Here is a 22,035-nt window from a genome sequence, read left to right as displayed (position 1 = left end):
CTGGAGGTTCATCCTGCTAATGCCCTCCACAGCAAGATGCACCCCATCCCAGCCAAAGGAGTCCCCTGAAGCCACCCTGATGACTGAACTACTAGTCTGGCAATTGGAAAGGTGTCTGGACAAGATGAAATGTTATTAAACTGTAAACTTCATAAAGTGTATTAGAGAAATGCTGAAAAGTCATATGTTATGATGCAACAAAACTGACCTGTTCTGTGATTTATATCTTATTATTTTTAAATAAAAGCCCTTTCAAAAGCCTAACAAAAAGTGCTTTTGGTTACAGAGTCATAAGAATGATTAGGAAAGTGGCATTTTGCTTTCAAAGGATAGTGGTTGGGGCTCGCTGGCCCTACAGCCTTTCAACACACTACCCAGCCATGCAAACCCCACTCCACTGTGACCTGAACCACAATCTGGGAACAGTTCAAACGCCCGATTCATTGAGAATCAGTAGTGTGGGGCCTAACAGATGAACTATGGTGTAATGTTACACGGCAGCTACATCGGGAGATATGAAACACTGTGGGAAAAGAAAAGAATCAACCGCCCTCTTCTGCAAAGAGGAAACCCCTCTCATCCTCCCACATCTCAAAATCCCACACATCCTGTCATTAAAATGACAAGGATCCCAAAGTGAAATTCTAGCAGTCCATGAAGGGATCTCCAAGGAGGCAAGGCATCCAAAGTGAAATTTTAGAAGTTTTCCCTTTTATTAAAAAAAAGAGGAAAAGAAAGAAAATAGGAAAGACAGCTCTCATATTCCATGTCATTTAAATAAATGCAAAAAATGGTTTCATGAAGGCTCAGGCCACTGGATACAGTTTGGAATCGCTCTCTGATTGGGGACCAGGTTGACCCATGGTGGTGGGGAGGGTGGACAGTCACTCAAGAGTCCCCTGCCTCCCTCAAAGGGGCTCCATCCTTCGAGGGATGACTGGGGCATGCAGAGAAAAGGGGCTTACCAGTAAGCCAGGGAGGGGTGCTCCTTCAGGGCCTGTGTGGGAAGCGCTGGCAGCTTCTTCAGGTCAGTCCTCACCACTTCATTGCTGCAAGACAGGGGCAGACAGGGGGCATGGCAGGAACACACTTGGCCCTGGAGAAGACCACTGCACCACGCCGGGAGACCCGGCCCCCGCCAGCTGGTCCTCACACCCCACATCTGCGCCCCTTTAGTGGAAAGTGGAGCTTTCTTTGTACTGATTTAGTTACACAAGGGGACACACAGCATGCAGAGCCCGGTGGCCTATCCTTGTGGTGCACACAGCAGGGCAGGGTAGAGTCCTCTGGGATGCCTGAGGGTTCTTTTCAAGCCCTGCATGCCAAGCGGGCACAGATAAGTGTCCCTGGGCAGCAGGAATGTGGGAGAAGAGCCACCAGTGTCCTCAAAGTGGGGACCTTAAGGAGCTCCTGGGGGCCCAGTCATGGGCTCTGAGAATGGAGCTGTTTTTGACTGTTTTCGCCTTAAACTGTTTCCCCCACTATCCCATAGGCCAGTTTTCTTTGCCTGGATTAACCACATACTAGAAACTGTTGTCCAAAATATGACAAATCAATAACATTTGCTCTTTAAGACCAAGATAATTTAAAAATTCATTATTATATAAAATGTGGTGTTCTTTATAAAATGCTATTAGCCTGTTAATAAGGCATGATTTCACTATATTAAGTTATCTACATTCAGAAATCCTTGGTCTAGTGTATTAACCTCTTTCTTCCTAAGTAAAAAAGAAATTCCCACTTACTTATGTTCTGAAATATGATAATTACAATATATTTTCAAATTCTCAAAAAATTCTACTTTAAAAATTTTTTTGATTGGAGTATAGCTGGTTTACAATGTTGTGTTAGTTTCAGGTGTACAGCAAAGTGATTCAGTTTTACATATATGTATATTGCAAAATAATGAGCAAAGTTTTCTATGCTACACAGGAGGTCCTCGGTGGTTAACCATTTTGTATTTAGCAGCATGTGTATGTTAGTCCCAAGCTTCTAATTCATCCCCCATGCCCTTTCCCCTTTGGTAACCATGAATTTGTTTTCTATGTCTGTGGGTCTGTTTCTGTTTTGTATACAAGTCATTTGCTTTTGACAAGGTCCAGAAACAACTCAGAAGGTGTGAAGCTGATTATTAGGTACTAGAGAGGAAAACAACAGAATGGGAAAGCCTAGAGATCTCTTCAAGAAAATTAGAGATACCAAGGGAACATTTCATGCAAAGATGGGCTCGATAAAGGACAGAAATGATATGGACCTAACAGAAGCAGAAGATATTAAGAAGAGGTGGCAAGAATACACAGAAGAACTGTACAAAAAAGATCTTCACGATCCGGATAATCACGATGGTGTGATCACTCATCTAGAGCCAGACATCCTGGAATGTGAAGTCAAGTGGGCCTTAGAAAGCATCACTACGAACAAAGCTAGTGGAGGTGATGGAATTCCAGTTGAGCTGTTTCAAATCCTGAAAGATGATGCTGTGAAAGTGCTTCACTCAATATGCCAGCAAATTTGGAAAACTCAGCAGTGGCCACAGGACTGGAAAAGGTCAGTTTTCATTTCAATCCCAAAGAAAGGCAATGCCAAAGAATGCTCAAACTACCACACAATTGCACTCATCTCACATGCTAGTAAAGTAATGCTCAAAATTCTCCAAGCCAGGATTCAGCAATACGTGAACTGTGAGCTTCCTGATGTTGAAGCTGGTTTTAGAAAAGGCAAAGGAACCAGAGATCAAATTGCCAACATCCGCTGGATCATGGAAAAAGCAAGAGAGTTCCAGAAAAACATCTATTTATGCTTTCTTGACTATGCCAAAGCCTTTGACTGTGTGGATCACAATAAACTGTGAGAAATTCTGAGAGAGATGGGAATACCAGACCACCTGACCTGCCTCTTGAGAAATATGTATGCAGGTCAGGAAGCAACAGTTAGAACTGGACATGGAACAACAGACTGGTTCCAAATAGGAAAAGGAGTACGTCAAGGCTGTATATTGTCATCCTGCTTATTTAAGTTCTATGCAGAGTACATCATGAGAAACGCTGGACTGGAAAAAACACAAGCTGGAATCAAGACTGCCAGGAGAAATATCAATAACCTCAGATATGCAGATGACACCACCCTTATGGCAGAAAGTGAAGAGGAGCTAAAGAGCCTCTTGATGAAAGTGAAAGAGGAGAGTGAAAAAGTTGGCTTAAAGCTCAACATTCAGAAAACAAAGATCATGGCATCCGGTCCCATCACTTCATGGCAAATAGAAGGGGAAACAGTGTCAGACTTTATTTTTGGGGGCTCCAAAATCACTGCAGACGGTGACTGCAGCCATGAAATTAAAAGACGCTTACTCCTTGGAAGAAAAGTTATGACCAACCTAGATAGCATAGTGAAAAGCAGAGACATTACTTTGCTGACAAAGGTCCGACTAGTCAAGGCTATGGTTTTTCCAGTAGTCATGTATGGATGTGAGAGTTGGACAGTGAAGAAGGCTGAGCGCCGAAGAATTGATGCTTTTGAACTGTGGTGTTGGAGAAGACTCTTAAGAGTCCCCTGGACTGCAAGGAGATCCAACCAGTCCATTCTAAAGGAGATCAGCCCTGGGATTTCTTTGGAAGGAATGATGCTAAAGCTGAAATTCCAGTACCTTGGCCACCTCATGCAAAGAGTTGACTCATTGGAAAAGACTTTGATGCTGGGAGGGATTGGGGGCAGGAGGAGAAGGGGACGACAGAGGATGAGATGGCTGGATGGCATCACTGACTCGATGGACATGAATCTGAGTGAACTCCGGGAGTTGGTGATGGACAGGGAGGCCTGGCGTGCTGCAATTCATGGGGTCGCAAAGAGTTGGACACGACTGAGTGACTGAACTGAACTGAACTGAGAAGGACGTCTTATGTGTCTGGTCCCCAGACCAGACTTTCCCTGCAGACTCACGTGTTCTGGAAGATACTTTAAACTTGTCAAGTTTAACCAGGGGTTTTCAGAGGCTTGACTCCCCCACATGCACTCAGCAGACCTGCATCCCCACTGGGACAAGACATCTGGGTGTTGGCCCCCACTGTCTACCTCTAGAGCCGTCGGCAGTATCCCTTTGGGATGGTTTTGGTGTGTACTGGGGTCTCTCTGTACTGGTCTACCAGAGCGTCTCGAGGGCCCTGCTGGGGAGCAGAGGCCACCTGTGGAGCCTGCCTCCACACACAGGTCTAACCTCGGCTATAGTAGCAGCTTCCATGCTGCTCATGAAAAGCAAGGCAAAGACTGACGGCCTGGACATTGGACAGTAGCATCTAAAAAGCAACGAGACAGGTGCTCAGTAGATAAATAGAAAAGGAAGAAGGAATGCTGGAATCACGTGACTTTCTGTGGGTCCCCAACCAGCCAGAAACACTGCCTCCAGCGATGCCTTTTGGATGCCAAGTGTCACTGGGCAAAACCACTTCCAGACTTCGAGTTCACATACATGGTGCCAAAGAAACACATGGATGTAACCTTACTGCTACTCCCCGAAAGGGCATTTTTCAAGTGGACTAAGAAACAGAAGCCTTTCCCTTCCCCAGGGGAGCTTCCCAACCCATGGATCCAACCCAGGTCTCCCGCATTGCAGGTGGATTCTTTACCAGCTGAGCCACAAGGGAAGCCCCACAAGAAACAGTGCCAGTGAAGTTTGTGAATCTTGGCTTTGAACAACCAACTGGAAAGAATAACTCAATTTGTAACTGCTGAAATCAATAAATCCAAGTCCTTGAACTGTTATCACTCAAGTGGCAAGAATTTATTGATTAATAATCAATAAGTTGAATGTATTTATGGAGCCCCTGCTATTAGGAAGTAGTGTAGGAAATATTAAAATAAAAAGGGTAAGACATAGTCCTCAATCAAAAGATGCTCACAATTAAGGGCATGGAGCAGGAGGTACAAATTAAAAGGCAGCCGATGACATGGGCAGTGCTGGGTCACGATTCAAACGACAAACTAAAGCGTGTGGAGGAAAGGAAGGTCTCTGTGGACTCTAGTGTGGAAGCAGGCTTTGGGGCAGGACCTTCATGAAGAAAAGAATAGGAATCTCATTTTTCTTCTTAGTGGAATCCAGCAGAGTATGGAGGTCAGGCACTATGAACTGAAGAGATCAACCAGGGTAGGTGGTGTATAACAGGCAGCCTGGCCAAATAAACGGCAGACTAGGCATAAGATTTTGAGGATCTTCCGTGCCAGGCTGGCAGAGTCCAAGTTTGGGTAGGAGACATTTGTCAGTCACTGGAGCTTTTCAAACAGGTCACCTCCTCATGTTTAGGAAAATTCAGTTCCCAAGCACAGCTTGGGATCTTTACTCATGTGCTATTAAGACATAGCTTAAAGAAATACTCAGGTCCCCAAACACCCAAGAGCCCACAATAATGAGTTTTTGCGTCTGATCTCTGTTTATTAACTATAAGCTCTCCAAGAACAGGGATTTGATTCACTGACTCATCAGTGCCTAGGGAGGCACCCTATGGGTTGAATTTTACTGGATGCAACTCTAAGAAAGGCAGTTAAGCTGAGGCACGGATTTGGGTTTACTCAGACTCATCTAAAGCATATTTGGGGAAGGATGGAACTAAAGGAGGAAGGGATTGTCTTACCCACTAAACACTCATTTGTTGGCAAACAAGCATCCCTGATGAGAGTCCCAGGCCTGACATACTGGCTGGAGCAGCAGTGGCTTTTCGAGTGCTCCCCCAGGGCAAGGTGACACAGAGAAATACAACAAGAAATCACAAAGGCGTGAAACCCGTCCAAATCCATTACATTCTGGAAGGGATCCAGGGCTCTTAAACCTTCCCAAAGGACAGCTATGTAGAAATGTCCTGTTTGCTTTCTTGCTGTCTGTAAACATCTGTGATAACTTAGAGGGGGACCGCCCGTCAGGCAATCTGGCCAAACTCGGACTGCAAATCACAAAGCTGCCTTAACGGGACAGCTGGTCACTCTATCTCCAGGGACTTGGGAAGCTGAAACCGAAAGAATGTGCTAGAAGTGCCCAGCTTTCTCTCTCAAGATCTTCCACTTGGACATTTCCCCCAGAGTCCAGGGTACCTTATAAATGCCAACTTATAAAACACTCTAAAACAGTTCCTTGTTCCAAACAAAAGTTAGGTTCCACTTTTATTAACAGAAAAAGAAAAAAGATCTCTTTGAAAGTCACTTGCTAAACTGAGAGTAAAACTGAAGTCTTATTTTTAATATTTTATTTTATTCAAAACTTTTAGATAGTGATTAATGTTGCCAGCAAAAAAGTGATCTCTCAATGGTCTGTTGGTCTTTGATTTAAGGCTCTTTTTTTCTCCTTAAGATGATGGACCTTGCTTTTACTGTCTACCCTGGTCATAAAACACGGGAAGTTTGAAGGACCTACTCTGGAAAACTAAGCTTTCTAGCAATACATCAACTAGGGGATTGGCCACAAAAAAACAGCTACAATACATTTAACCAAGACACCATAAAGTGAGGAAAGCAAGCATTAAACTTGATAGGAGTATTCGCAAAACCACAAGGTGCTTGTGAAAGTGAAGTCGCTCAGTCGTGTCTGACTCTTTGCCACCTCATGGACTGTAGCCTACCAGGCTCCTCCATCCATGGGATTTTCCAGGCAAGAGTACTGGAGCAGGCTGCCATTTCCTTCTCCAGGAGATCTTCCTGACCCAGGGATTGAACCCAGGCCTCCCGCATTGTAGGCAGACGCTTTACCATCTAAGCCACCAGGGAAGTCCTTGTCCTTTGAAAATGAGGGAATGCTTTTTCAGAAGATTCCTTCTGGGTCACGCAAGATGTTCATAATTTACAGGACAAAACTTGGGCAAGTAGAACTGGCTTCCCATGGAAGGATTCTTCCTGAAACCAGTGGTTTTGAGGTCCCCTGGTACTAAAACGCTACAGCACTAAAGCCAGAAGGCTACCTTAGTGTTACAGAAAGGATGAATGGGAAACTCAGAAGCAGTAACAGGAAGCTAATGTTCTACCAACTCTTCCATATTTCGTAACTGTATCATGAAGGTCAAGTTCTCCAGGGAGAGGGGTTTCATAAGTAAAAAAGAATATTATAGGTCCTCATTAGCCACAATTCCAAAATCTGAAAACCTGTAAGAAATAAAGCCTTCTAGGGACCTCCCTGGTGGTCCAGGAGCTAAGACCCAATGCAAGGGGGCCTGGGTTCAATCCCACATGCCACAACTAAGCACAGGCACCGCAACTACTCAGCCCACATGCTGCAACTAAAGAAGGCCGAGCACCGCGTGAAGACCCAGTGAGTCAAATAAACAATACAGAAAAAACCCTTCTAGCCAACTGGGTGGCAAACCTAATGTTTGACCTTTCTCTCTCTTCCACTTGGTGTGAATGTCCACATTCTGATGCAGAAGTGTGAACAGACTGGAGTCCAGGGGCTGTCCCAGATATTGTCGTGGGTGTTACAGGATAGCCTGCATTACCATCTAAAACCCACAAAGCTCTCAATTCAGAAACACTGGGAAAAGCTTCAGAGATGTGGGTCTGTATTGCTTTATCCAATGGTACAATACATCTAGAAAACTCTGAGACAAATGAATAAGGAGACTTGTAGATGATCTCTGCTGATTGTAATTAACCATGAAAGAAATAATTTCTCTTTTTTTCTTTTTTTTTGTAAACCAAGCTGAAGTTCAGGTTATAGCACAGAAGATGATTATCTCTTCCCTATCACATTCTCTCTCAGGAGTGGAGGGAGGCTCACAGGCTGGAGGCAAAGCTTACGACGTTTCTCTTGTGACACTTGGAGACACCTGGGAAGCACATGGAATCCCTCTGAGATTTTTCCAGCATGAGACTATGGATTCCAGGCATGCATCATGGATAAATATGCCACACTAATTTGCCACCTGGATGGAGGGACAAAGGCAGTATGTATGTGCCTTTATTTCTGATGTTAAAGGGTAATTTATCTAAATAATGATTTCTTTCTCGATTAGTGAGTTTGGTTTTCTAGGATGACAGGAACAATTTTTGTGAGTTTCTAACATAGCTGTAAACTTGTAAAATTCAAAGCAAGTTAAAAATTTTTTATAAGCCTACAAGGTGAGGCAAGAATTTTAAGGGCACAAGAAAAAGAAACTGATTAATTTTCTACAACATTATGCTTCTGAGACAGAATCTTAATTCTGAACAACTGACATAATGTCATAATCGTGAACCTTTTTGCTGTTATCAAGGTTAACTCAAAATGTAACATTGATATTAAAGAAATGCTTAGCAAATGAGACAAGCTGGCATAATACACAAGTTCTTCTTTCACTTTTTACTTAAACAATTCCCATAGGATTTGAAGAATATCATCCTGCAAAATACCCTATCTGAATACTTTTCTATGTTTGGAAACTGTGAATTACACACTTGAAAAGCTCAATGAAATGGACTGTTGTGCACAAAACAAAGCTTTCTGTAATAACTTTTCCATTTGAACATTTTGTTTCAAAATTTCAGATTCCATTCCTTTCAAAAGGTCCTGCTGGTGTGAGAGATTCCAGCTGTTTCTCTCTCAAGTCCTTTATAAGTCACGGGAAAATATCACACACTCCTTTCTCCTCTCTTGATAAAATAATATATGAGATTTATATACTTTAAATTCTTCTTACAAAAACTCTTCTTGGGGCTTCCATGTGTTTCAAGCTTAACAGATGACTTTTTTTTCCTAGGAATTTTCCAATAGGGAAATTTGCAAGTTTGTATATTAAAGATACTAATAGGTTATGTAAGTTGTATTCGAAATGTTGACTCTTCCAAACACAGCTGTCCAAGTCTTTTTTTTTTTAATAATTATCTAAAAGTCTCAGTAAATCTATTTCTCTTACTATATGATCATACCAGCTGCTTTCTTTCAAGAGGCCAATTAAAACACTGTAGGAAAATATACCCCAAATGATCAAATGCTCTAAGACTGCTATAAAACTGAGCTCTGACTTGCAGTAGTAAAACCACTTATGTAAGTGCAAAGTAATGATGCTGGAGGCTCAGAATTGTGATTTACAGACTGCCGCCTGCAATTAATCAGCTTTCAATGCTCTTTTAGCACAGCAAGAAAATAATGCTGTCATCTTTTAAAAGATAGTAATCTATATAAATATTTATGTTACCAAAAAAGTCTTTTAGAAGAAAGTCAGCCCTTTGTCTTCTTTTCCTGTTGATCTTTTAAAATTCTTCGTTTAACCTGCATGTGTGTGTGTGCTGAGTGGCCTCAGTCATGTCCGACTCTTTGCGAGCCTATGGACTGTAGCCTACCAGGCTCCTCTATCCATGGGATTCTCCAGGCAATAATACTGGAGTGGGTTGTCATGCCCTCCTCCAGGGGATCTTCCCAACCCAGGGATGAAACCCTGGGTCTCCTGAGTTTCCTGCATTGGCAGGTGGGCTTTTTACCACTGAGCCACCTGGGAAGCCTTCGTTTAATCTATGACTGCCTAAAAGGCATCACCTAGTCTGACAAAAAGACAAAAAAAAAAAAAAAAAAAAAAAAAAAAAAAAAAAACCACAACACCTACAAGCCTCGAATTTTCAGATACCAGTGTTATTTCATTGCATTAATTCACAAACGCTCTTTAAAAATGCAGAACAGATATCACACAAAGAACAAAAAAAAATCAAGAGGGTATATTTTTTCCCCACAGAAATTTCATTTTATCTCTCTGTCTTAGTGAACACACGGTCCCATGGTTTACAGAGATAAAATATTAAAAGTTCTTCACTTTTTTTTTTTTTTTTTTTTGCTTCTAACTAACTGCTCTTCTAGAGACCTAAGACCAGGCAAGTCTGTGGAAGCTGAAAGGAATTTTTTGGGACAAATAAATACTCCAATTGCTCATCTAAAATGGAGTTAAAAACCAATTTCTTTTGTTAATGAAGGACCACTGTTCATTTCTGTTGAGGGAGTAAAGCGCTGCTCTGTTTCTAAAAGTAGTATTATTGTTATTAAGGAGAATTAGAAATCTGCAGGTTGATAAATCAAGGTTACAGTAAGACTCTTACTGACCCTGGAACTCTGAGAGGCAGATATTGTCTCACTAAGACCAGCCCATAACCTGGTACAGGTGTCATAGAAACTCCCTTGACTCTGGTTGCTGTGTTTATTTGGAACCGAGAAGCTGCAGATGGAGGGCAGCTTGCCATCATCTTTAAAGCAAGCAGATGATGAGCTTTGCCTAACAGGTAAGCAAAGTGTGACTCACAGATCTTTACATGGGATTTCCTCAGCACAAGCCTTTTTCAAGTGCTGACTGCTTACTGGTCCTCATAAGTCTTTCAGTGATTAGCACGGCTTTCCTGATAGCTCATTTGGTAAAGAATCCGCCTGCAATGTGGGAGACCTAAGTTAGATCCCTGGGTTGGGATGATCCCCTGGAGAATGGAAAAGCTATCCACTCCAGGATTCTGGCCTAGAGAATTCCATGGACTCTATAGTCCATGGGGTCACAAAGAGTCAGACACGACTGAGTGACTTTCACTCTCACTTTTCATTAGTACATCCAGTTATCTGTAGCAAAGACATTTCCAGGTCCCATCAGATGGCCCCAAGTAACCGAGCTGTCCTGATCTGGTTTCTGTAAATCTTGTTCACAAAAAATTCTACAGAACCGATTTTATTTTTTACTAGTCCCTATTAATTTGTGGATGATTCTTTATATCAAAGGTAGTGTGATTTGGGAATTTATTTATTTTAATCTTATATAACTGTGCCTTGACTTCTTTATTTTTTAAAAAATCATATATTTATTTAAAAAATAATTTTATTAAACAATAACTTTATTTATTTTTTGGCTGTGCTAGGTCTCCATTGCTCCAGGGGCTTTTCTCTAGTTGTGGAAAGCAGGCATTTCTCTCTCGTTGCGGTACGCAGGCTTCTCTCACTGCACTGGCTTCTCCTGCTAGCCCAGGTTCTATAGCGTGTGGGCTCAGTAGTTGTGGCACGTGGACTCAATGGTTGCAGTTCCTGGGCTCTAGAGCACAGGGTCAAAAACTGTGGTGCTTGGCTTAATTGCTCCAAGGCATGTGGGATCTTCCCACATTAGGGATTGAATCCTTGCCTTCTGCACTGGCAGGTAGATTCTTTACCACTGAGTCACCAGAAGCCCCAAAATATTTTAATTTACTTATTTGGGTGCCCTGGGTCTTAGTTGTAGTATATGGGATCTAGTTCCCTAACCAGGGATTGAACTTGGGCTCCCTGCACTGGGAGCATGGAATCTTAGCCACACTGGACCACCAGGGATGTCCTGGCAGCATAAAGTATTTTTAATCAATTCACTGATTTGGTAAAATGTTTAAAATGATCTTTTTTCCTTTTTTTTTTTGGTGGCCCACTTTCAGAAGGGCTGAGAGAAGGTAAAAAGTGAGGCTATTCTCAAAACCAGAGTATAAAGATTAGACACTAGGGTTTTCTGTTAAGATCTCTTTAGGGACAAAAGCAAAAAAAAAAAAAAAAAAATCAAGTTCTGTAAGTAGTAACTTGCTTAGTACAGTGTACTAATAAATCTTCTATTAAATTAGAATGTAACTATACAATTTGAAAGTCCTGTTCAGTTGATTAAATTAGGTATTCCCTGCATTAGCTTTTTGTTTTTTTGACCTTTTAAAAGGTGAGAATATTATTTTCTACAGAAACCTAATGTTTAAAAAAAATTTTTTTTTTTAAACAAGAAAAGTCAGGGCTTGGCATTTAAACCACTGCAGACTTTGTGGTGAATAAAGTACATATAAATCCTGGAAAATGTGTATTAGCTAATGACTACAGGAGAGGTAATCTCAGGAGAGATTATCAAAGGAGAACTATTTGTTTTTAAAACTGTGTTGAGCCTTTTCGCCCTAATATTGCCTATGTAGCTGCCATGATGGACAGTTCTTAGGCTATTCAATTGTTTTTAAACAGAAATGCCAACTCCACTGATTTCCTCATTGCTAATGGACATTCATGTTTTCAAACATATGCATGTACCAGGAAATGAAATATGATAACTACATGTTGTGCTAAGGAAAATACTACAAAGGAGAAAACATTATTTTTAGATAAGATGATTTCCTCAACCTTTCACTATATCTTATGAATTTGCCCACTCTATGCTAGAATACGGACTGAGTGACATATATTTCTTCCTGTTGTAAACAACACTTAGTATTCATCTATACCTCTCTCACTTTCTTTCAGCAACACTGAACCCAAGATTTCATTGTTAAGTTCAATAAGACAAGGAAGTGAACAATTCCATTAACTGGAAAGAAAAGGGGGTTACATAAGAATCAGCCTTCAAGGGTCTGCTGAGCAAAAAGAGTCCAAAAGAAGAAACAGAACAGCTGTGAGTTTCATGAGAAAGAGTAGTTATGGCTCTGGGCTGACCCTACATAGTTCTTATTCTAGTAAAGTAATATCAGCACTTTCGACTTCTCCCTTTTGTTAAAAAAAACACTTTTCTTCCTGTGCATCAAGGAACTAGCTCCCATAGATGTGGATTTTTTTTTTCCTGCATTGAGTAGCTTATAGCATCTTAGTTCCTCAACTAGGCATTGAATCTGGGCCACAGTAGTGAAAGCTCCAAGTCCTAACCACTGGACTGCCAGAGAATTCCCATAATATGTAGAGTTTTAATATTCATTCTATATAAATGTAATCTGTATCTATTCCCTGAAATGTAAATGTATAGGATAACAGCATCCTGGGCAAAGTAACCTTTTAAAAAGGATGGCAGAGATTCAGGATCTTCAGGCTATAAAGGGGCTTCACAGAAGGCTCAGTGGGTCAAGAATCCACCTGCAATGCAGGAGACGCAGGCTCGATCCCTGGGTTGGGAAGAACCCCTGGAGGAGGGCATGGCAATCCATTCTAGCATGCTTGCCTGTAGAATTCCATGAATAGAGGAGCCTGGCAGGCTGCAGTCCATGGGGTCGCAAAGAGTAGGACATGACTGAAGTAACTTAGCACACACGCACGCACGGGCTATGAAGAGTTCCTTTGCCATTTGTGCAGCCATTCATTTAAAAGGTTATTGGATCCACTAGATTCCAGAAGGTCTCAGAACGAAGCCCTGGACCACGTATTATAAAAAAGGTTTCCAAAGTGCTCTGTGTGTTCTAAGCTGACATCTTATGTTACAAATGTTTCTCAGGAAAATGCATTTTATTTACAGGATCTGTATATGAATCAAAGGCTTTCTAGGTGGGTGGCTCAGTGGTAAAGAATCCACCTGCCAGTGCAGGATATGCAAGAAACATGGTTTCGATCCCTGGGTCAGGATGATCCCATGGAGGAAAAAATGGCAACCCACTCCAGTATTCTTGCCTATAATATCCCACGTACAGAGGAGCCTGGCAGGCTACAGTCCATGGAATCACAAAGAGTGAGACACAACTGAGTAACTGAGCATGCACATAAGTCAAAGCTATTCAGTCAAACACAATTAAGAATGTAGAATCTGGCATTCATTATTAATAGAGCAAAAACAACATTCTCCAATACTAAATTCTGAGAAGGGGACATCGAAAACACCTGATGTTCAGCCACCATATCAAATGGGGTCCACTTCAGTGTTATGGGGATTTTCCCAGATATGGATGGAAGATATCAACAAGGAATTTTGAATTTTTTCTCTGGTTCCAAACTCCAGGCCACTCAAACATACTAACTGTGGACCCCTATGGAGAACAGTGTTTATCAGAGAATCCTATCTTCCATGATGTGAGTTTTATGCTGGGAGATAAAATGACCTTTTAGATAAGGTGTCTGACCTCTCCCCTCCCTTGACAGCTATTTCTCACTCCAGACAGCTGCTGCTACAAACAAACTTCGATGAACACTTTGACAAATGAAGTCAAACCAGGGTCCTTTGTTTCTCTGCAGCCAACAAGCTGGCATTCCACAAGCTCATGAGGGGGCCATGAGTTACTGGAGGCCAGGCCTGCCCCCCTCACCGCTGGTCACCCCGTGTGGCCCCACGTTCCCAGGATCTGTGGGGCCAGATGATGCTGTTCCTGGCTCACATTCCATCCTGTCAGGGGACTCTCAAAAATAAACAATATTTACAGCAGAGTTCAGAGTCAGTGAAAGAAAAGGGGGGTAAAAGTACCTTCAGAGTAAGTAGACCAGACGATGGAGGTCATTAGATCTGTGGTTATTAAACCGTTTTTCGGGGGTTTTCCTGAGCCCTTTTTCAATAGATATGAACCTGCACTTATCAAGAGCCTCAAATGCAATGAAGGACATAAAAAACTAACAAATAAAAACAGAACAAAGTATAGTTTCTAAATCCTGAAAATGTTTCCCTCAACCCATTTGGTCAATGGTTATCGACCACCTACAATGTCCAAGGTCTCCTGCTAAGGCTATAAATAAACCTTCGTCCAAAAAAAATGGACTACCTCTGTTTCATAGCAAGAACTTGGGAAACCTAAATAAAAGGGGCCTGGAGGTCTCCTTCTACAAATAATCAAATTGAGCTGAAGGGACTATATTTTAGGAACAGAGGTCGGCCCACTGCAACCCACAGGCCAGATCCAGCCCCCTGCTTGTTTTTATGTGGCCTGTGAACTAAGACTGGTTGGGGGGGAAAATCTTAAGAAAAATATCTTAAAAGGTTGGGAAAAAAGTCAAAAGATTATTTTGTGGTACATGAAAATGTATATGACATTCAAATTTCTGAGTACATAAATAAAGTTTTATTGGAATACCGACATACTCATCTGACTACCTACTGTCTCTGGCTGCTCTGCACTTAGAAAGGGAGAAGTGATTAACTGCAACAGAGACTGGGTGGCCTGCAAAACCCACGTGTGCACTGGCTGGCCCTTTACAGAAAATGCTTACTGACCCTTGTTTTACATTGTAAAAGAATTGTTTTGCTTTTGCTGAGATATCTGAATGAGAACATATGCCTCTGCCTTTGTCAGAAAGCCTTAGAAATGCACGGGGAGTAGAGAGAAGGCAGCGAAGACCTGAAAACCTAGTCAGCATGAACTTAACAAAGCTGGACAAGTAGAGGCAGATACCAAGTGAAGTAGGTTAGGTTCCATTTACAGATCAGATTCCCCAAAGCATGAGAAAACATCCAAGCTCTTTATTGGAGAAGAAGTAGGGATCCATGTTTTTCATGCCACTTTTGTTAATTTCCTTTCAATGGGCCAAAATCCTATGCCCTGATGCTGTTTTCTTGTACATGAGGTTAATCTTTAGGTCTCTAGGCCTCAATTCTAAAGAATGGGCTGTTCTGGAGACTTCCCTCAGGAGTGTCTAGTAAAACAGAATCCCAGGAATGGTATCTGTTTTCGAGCAGACAGCTCTGTTGGTGGATGATGAACACCCCCTATCTGACTCCACTAAAGATCAGGAGAGACTGGCAATATAGCCCTGCTAGTCAATGGGCCGTGCTTAATGAAATGAAAGATTGAGAATGAAGTTTGCGGGTCTATAGAGTTATTAAAGCTGGGCACAGTCTTCCCCCTGGTTAAGTCTATTTTTGTTCTCTCCCTAATATAATACCCAGAAAAGGAAGGAAAGTAGAAGTAGGGTATTTATGTTTTAACACTTTCATGAAAGGTATCTTTTAGAGGCTAGCATTTTGTTTCTTCAGGGTTGCAACTAAAAGAGGGGAAAACAAGTCTAATGGCAGCCCTTTAGTAACTTTCATTTTCTTTTCTTTCCGTTTTTGGTCATACCATGTGGCATGCTGGATCTTAGTTCCCTAACTAGGGATCAAACCCACACCCTCGCTAGTCTTGACCGCTGGACCACTAGGGAAATCCCTAGTAACTTTCATTTGGTACAGGATATTCTCCTGCTATTACTACATCTTCTCTGCTTGATGTAATTTTTCCACTGACAAGTTGGGAACTGGATTTCATCATTAATATATAGTATTAATAAACTGTCCTCCTATGAAGAATAACAGAATAGTTTCTTTTCATACAGATGCAACAGAATACATTTTTAAGCCAAAACACTTAGGTAAACTCACCTAGAAAAATCTCCCTTTGCCTCCTGTAGAAGAAGAAAACTCAATGTCAGTGACTCATTCTGATTAGTGTTACAGATTTTTAAATGCACTGTAGAATCATGAACTCCTCTACTGAATCATTCCAACTGACTGCTATTTCATCCTATCAGCTACCAGAATATAATTAAGGAAGGATGCATGCATTTACCACCTGAATAGGAGACAAACTTTACAAAGTTCTAGACAAAGAAAGCAATTCATAAGGAAAAGGTAGGTTTCCACTTCTAAGCCCTGATCTAACTTTTTCCGCTGTAAAGATTCTGAACCTGGACATGTGTCTGGGTAGCACTATGTGTCTTGTGGTACTTGCTGTTCTGTCTTGTACTGCGGGCTTCTGGGGGTAGGGACCATGGAGTCTATAATGAATCCAGCATAATGCCTGGAGCACAGTAGTTGCTCAATAAATCTTTGCTGAAGGAAAAAGTTAATGACATCATTTCAGTTCATTCTGCCAGTGCTTCTGATCTTGCCCTTGTGGCTAATATTCAGTGATCCCTCTTTTTCCACACAAGCTTAAAGGTATTTTCCTCGTCTTTCATGACAGTGCTTCTCCTGGCAATTAAATTCTAGCTTTTTTCACTTGGCTTTCTCCAGTGACCTGAAGAAAAGGGGGTCACCAGATGATCTTAGTTTCCCAATCTCAGGTTATACACACAATTTTCCCTTACAGAGAGATACTGTCTTAAAATTTTGGACAAGAACAGAGAATAGAGGAGACACTGTTTATTGCTATGGTGTAGTTTCCCTAATAGCTCTTTCCTGCTTGGCTATAGCAACTGCCATACATGAGGTGTCTTATTCCTATATCTTCTGTGTATGGCCCTGGAATACAAAGATGGAGGGAAACAACTTACCTGTAAAATATACGAGGCCAATTCAAACACTACTTCACTGTCAACATCAATCAGCTCCTGAAAGGAAAACCAAGTAAGATAAGTTTGGTACTTTAACAACGATTTCTTTATGATCTCGCCTGAAAGAGGAGAGGTCTTTGTTATCTGAGATGTTACTCAGAATCTCAAACACCCATAGAACATCTTTTCTGAATTACCTGAACCCAAATGCCCCCTGACATCATTTCTACAGCTCTTATAAGAGCTCCGGTGGTCCTGTGTCTACACAGTCTCTTCTGGGGTTTCATCTCTAGTTCTTCATGAGAAAGTAAGGAATGGATCAGTCTCCAGCTTTTTATAAATCTGTCAATCTGATTAATTGATGGATTAAGGTTACTTGATCACCACATGCATTTTTCTTTGTAAACTCTACTTCAGAACCAGTAGTAAGACTTTGCTAGAGAAAAGGTTATGATGGAATTATGACTCTTTAAATTAAAGTTACATAAAGTTAAAAATACAGTTTCCCAGTTGTATGAGACACATTTCTTCATGTACTCAATACTTCAAGGTAGCTGTTGACTACCATGATGTCAGAACAAATACGGGCTCTTCACTCACTGCAGAAAGTTTAAAAACGTTTCTCTCAGGACTTCCCTGATGGTGGTCTAGTGGTTAAGAATACATCTGCCAGTGCAGGGGACACAGGTTCGATACCTGGTCTGGGAAGATCTCACATGCTGCAGGGCAACTAAGCCTGTGTGCCACAGCTGCTGAAGCCTGTACCCTGGAGCTGGTGCTCCGCAGTAAGGGAAGCCACCGTAGCTAGAGAGTAGCCCTGCTTGCTACAACTAGAGCGAGCCTGTGCGCAGCAATGAAGACCCAGCACAACCAAAACCAGTTACTTTTCTTTGAATTATAAACCAAATTCTGATTCATGGATTTGCTAATGATTTTTTTGTGGTCCAGGACTTGCCCCTGTATTTCAAAACAATGCACTGAAGCACACCTATATCTTTAGAGGGAAGGATATCCTGCAGGCTCCTTCAGGTTGAGGAATTTCAAAGATGGATAATAATGTTTGCTACCAAACCACCTTGGAGTGCGAGCTAAGAGAGACATGGATGGATGGGGACAATAATTCTTTACGCTTAACCAGCTAAAGGAGCTTTACGGCCACTGTAATTGATACAGACTGTCAGTGCCGGAGTGTGGAGGAATGCCTGGAATTGCAGTCCTGGGATTACCAGGTCCCATCTGAATGTAAATCATTTAACAGTGGACAAATGATTTAACAGAAACACTGTCCAGGGTTTCCACAATGGATCGTTTCTACTCACACTATATGCTTTTCCATTCCCACCAATCGACTTCCTGAAGTCACCGGTGTGTGCTTGTCGGTGTGTTGGTATGTGTGCTCTGTCAAACATTTACACCGAGGTTGCAGGCGATGGTCAACAGTGGCTAATAGTTAACATCCCAGGAGAGGCCAACTCAAAACCAACCATCAGGAACAGCCCTGGAGCATGTGCACGTGGTTTTTGGTTCATTACTCGACTCATCTGCTAAAGGAGAACATCCACACTTTGGGGGAGGGGACAGATGTGGGGAGGGTGGACGGTGGCCATTTTCTAATTGATTTGGTTTTGCACGGTCCATTCTGCAGTTCTGGGGGGAACTGCCATCCCCTAGTCATGGGGCAACATTAATCATAATGTACCACTTTTCAGAGTCAAGCTACCTAAGATGCCCATTTAAACACTGGCCTGATTTATATGAATTTTTTCTGACCAACTGCATGTGTCCTCAGGATAAATGAAAACTAGCAACTCTAAATGGGGTGAGTTTCCACCTTCTCTGTCCTCGACCACCTCCCAGTGAAGATATTAAAAACACTGAGAGTCAGAACGTGATCAGCAAGAGTAAAAAGAATTGAAAAATAAGGTGGTGCAGACATCCCCCACTTTTGTAAAAATCTGATGGGAAAGAGCTGCAGTATTCCTTCTCGCTGTTTCTATTTAATATTGAGTTCAAGAATCTCAGCATTAGGCTTCCCTGATAATCCGCCTATCAATGCAGGGGACATTGGTTCCATCCCTGGTCCAGGAAGATTCCACTGTTATGGAGCAACTAAGCCCGTGCGCCACCACTACAGAAGCCCACGCACCCTAGAGCCCGTGCTCCACAACAAGAGAAGACCCCATAATAAGAAGCCTGCGCACCGCAACAAAGAGTAGCCCACAACTGCTGCAACTAGAGAAAGCCTGGGTGCAGCAACGAAGACCCAGCACAGCCAAAAATAAAAGAAATAAATCTTAAAAAACAACAAAAAAATCACGGCATTGTCTGTCCTCAGAGGAGTCAGTTCAGAGATCTAAATGGTGTTTATAAGACCCAATCTAGGAATGGGGAACCTCCAACTGGGAAGAAAATTCTTTGCTGCTTTGCAGTCTCTGCCCAATTCCCTGAGGTCTGTTTACAACACAAGGTTTACAAAGGAGGAAACCTTGCCCTTTGCATCCCTGGCCCTCCCAGGTGACTGTTCCCTTTAAATTTCCCCTGAGATGGAGCAGAGCCCTAGGCTTCCTGCCCACACCACACATTTCCCACTGTGCCTCGAACCCCAAGAGCTGAGTCCCCGTGGGGAGGAGTGGATAAATGTTTCCAGGCGTCCACTTCCCACAGAACATTCGAGAGGCGACTCCACCTTCCACCTTCCCCTGATCTGGCTTCTCTTGAACACAGGTGGCCTCTTTCAAGTGTTTCTGCTCAAGCAGAGCAGATTAACTGAAGAAGACCACAAAGAGCGCCTGCGAAAACCTTGTGCTTTCCTGGGGCGCTGGGTTTTCCTTTGACGGAGGACGAATCAGAGAAGGATAGGGAGCAGAAGGCCCTTCAAGGAAGGGGTACAGGTGCTTTCCCATTTGGCACCACCCACGGGCTGCACATGTGACACTCCTCTGTGTCCCCAGGGCCCCGAGAGCCATTGGGGTGGGGGAGATCTGAAGAGCAGGGCTGTTTGCTGAGCTGGAGTCTTCCTTGGGAATCCAAGGTGGTCTGGAGGGCATGGATTCGTTTTCTTTTGAGATTCACTGGTAAGAGGGAGATGCTGATAGGAGAGAAAGTGGTGTCATGGGGTTCACATGTCCTCAACATCTGATTTACTGTGTTGTTTTTTAGTTGCTAAATTGTGTCTGATTGTGTCCAACTCTGCGATCCATGGACTGTAGCCCGCCAGGCTCCTCTGCCATGGAATTTCCCAGCCAAGAATACTGGAGTGGGTAGCCATTTCCTTCTCCAGAGGATTTTCCCAACCCAGGGATTGAATCCTGTGTCTGCTATATTGGCAGGGGATTCTTTACCCCTGAGCCACCAGGGAAGCACTGTTTCACTTTCTACTGAATAACCCATGCTGCTTTCTCTGATCTTTTGATACATGGTATGGAAAGACAAAATGTGACTCTGCAGGGGTGTGTGTGTGTGTATGTTCAGACAGGGCTGGGAAGATGGTGCCACTTTCTCCCACTCCACAAGGTTTTATCCCAGGTAATTAAGTTGCTAAAGGAAGAGGCTTGGAGGTCATTTATCAGCAGTCTCAGAGTTAACAATATTCTCAGAAAGATTTCTACTTTAAGGGTCTCCAAGTGTTCCAAAGAAAGAGCCCCATGAGACCCCCAAGTGGCAGGTGTTATGGACCTTCTCCAAAAGTCCTGAAAGCTGGAGGAACTCGTCACGATTGCCTTGCTCCGGGGACCTTAGTGGTGGTCTTCAGACTCAACTGAGACTCTTAACAAAAAGCATTCCTCCATGGTCAGGAATGAGAGAAATTCCAGCTTTCATGGAAGATTCATGAGAGAATTATAACAGAAAAGATGATGAGCAGCCACATGATAGGTTGAGATTTCCATGAGGACGACCTTTGTAAAGTTCAAACAAAACAACCTGCTGGGCTGTCCAGCCGATTTCCTAGTAAATCACCCATTGTAATGACCATCTTTCGTTGCACCCACAAAATGCCCGAAGAAGATGGTTTCCTGCCACCCTCTTTAAGACATTTTCTACTTTGGGACTTTGAATAAACGCAGCACTGGACCTCGCTGAGTTTCAGTTTTCTCATCAGCAGGATGAGAACACTTTCTTTTCTTTTCTTTCTTTCTTCATTCCTGCCTTCCTTGGCCATGCCTTGTGACTTGTGGGAACTCAGTTCCCTGACCAGGGATCAAACCTATGGCCCCTGCACTGGCGGCAAGGGAGTCCTAACCACTGGACCTCCAAGGAACTCCCAGGAGAACAATTTCAAGTACTGTACTGAGTCTGGTGAGGTGGAACTGTACAGGCGATTTGGACACTCTAAGACCCACCACAAAGATCAAATCTGTATTATTATTATTTTTGTTCCCTGGTCTTTACTGATCATCTGAACTCCACAGAATCTCTGTTCTGTTCACAGTTCTGTTCACTGTTTTTTTTTGCATTTATGTTTTAGAATTTATTGGAATCTTTAATAAGACTTAAAAAAAAAAAGAGGTGGGAAGCATTGTGCAAGTGTGTGTCTACACATGTCTGTATATTCGTCACCGTGTAAATCATCCCAGTGGGCCCTCACACCCACATTCAGCCTCGCTGTGCCCGGTGACTGCCTGTCTCACTGCACAACCTGTAGTGGCTACAGGAAGGTACCTTCAGGCAGTGAGGGGCTGGGGTGCAGGATGAGACTGATGTGGTCTTGCACAATTCCTCTTTCTGAGCCCTTTGCCAGGTTTTCATCAGTCAAGTCACTTCATGTTTGTCTGAGGCCCTCGCACTTGGTGGCCCAGGATTTCTCTCAGTGTCCATGGCATACACCGCATTTCATGATCTTGAGGAATCTCTCCTGTGGAGGTCACAAGCACAGCATAGATGATGGGTCTGTGTGCGTTTGTTTCTAGAGAGCTGAAGATGGAAGTCCCTCTCTGTCTTCTTTCCCTTCCTCTCTGTCACGTGAGCACACACACCAAGCCGGCATGCATCCGTCTAAGGAATAAGGACTGGGGTTCTGTGAGTCTGAGATGAATGTTTACATTGGTTCCTTTGTCCTGTGGGACTTGATTCTGGGCTTTTGTTTCTCTCATCTTCAGAAGGGATATCATCTGCTCATTAGCAAACCTCCTGGAAGATCCTGG

The 22,035-nt window shown here is 42.7% G+C and overlaps 1 protein-coding gene across 3 annotated transcripts in view; it reads right to left on the bottom strand.

Annotated features, from left to right (window-relative positions):
• Window positions 1–22,035, bottom strand: part of FRMD4A (FERM domain containing 4A) — a 366,806-nt gene that overhangs the window by 106,379 nt on the left and 238,392 nt on the right. For all 3 annotated transcript variants that reach the window (XM_040248505.1, XM_040248508.1, XM_040248507.1), the window contains exons 6-8: window positions 16,895–16,951; window positions 16,002–16,024; window positions 966–1,049 (exon numbers count right to left, since the gene is read on the bottom strand). In XM_040248505.1, coding sequence (XP_040104439.1) covers window positions 966–1,049; window positions 16,002–16,024; window positions 16,895–16,951 — 164 coding nt within the window. The remainder of the gene's footprint in view (window positions 1–965; window positions 1,050–16,001; window positions 16,025–16,894; window positions 16,952–22,035) is intronic.

Source organism: Oryx dammah, unplaced genomic scaffold, assembly GCF_014754425.2.
Source record: "Oryx dammah isolate SB20612 unplaced genomic scaffold, SCBI_Odam_1.1 HiC_scaffold_10, whole genome shotgun sequence".
In the NCBI taxonomy this organism is placed as follows: domain Eukaryota; kingdom Metazoa; phylum Chordata; class Mammalia; order Artiodactyla; family Bovidae; genus Oryx; species Oryx dammah.
This window is presented reverse-complemented; position numbering and strand designations above follow the sequence as displayed.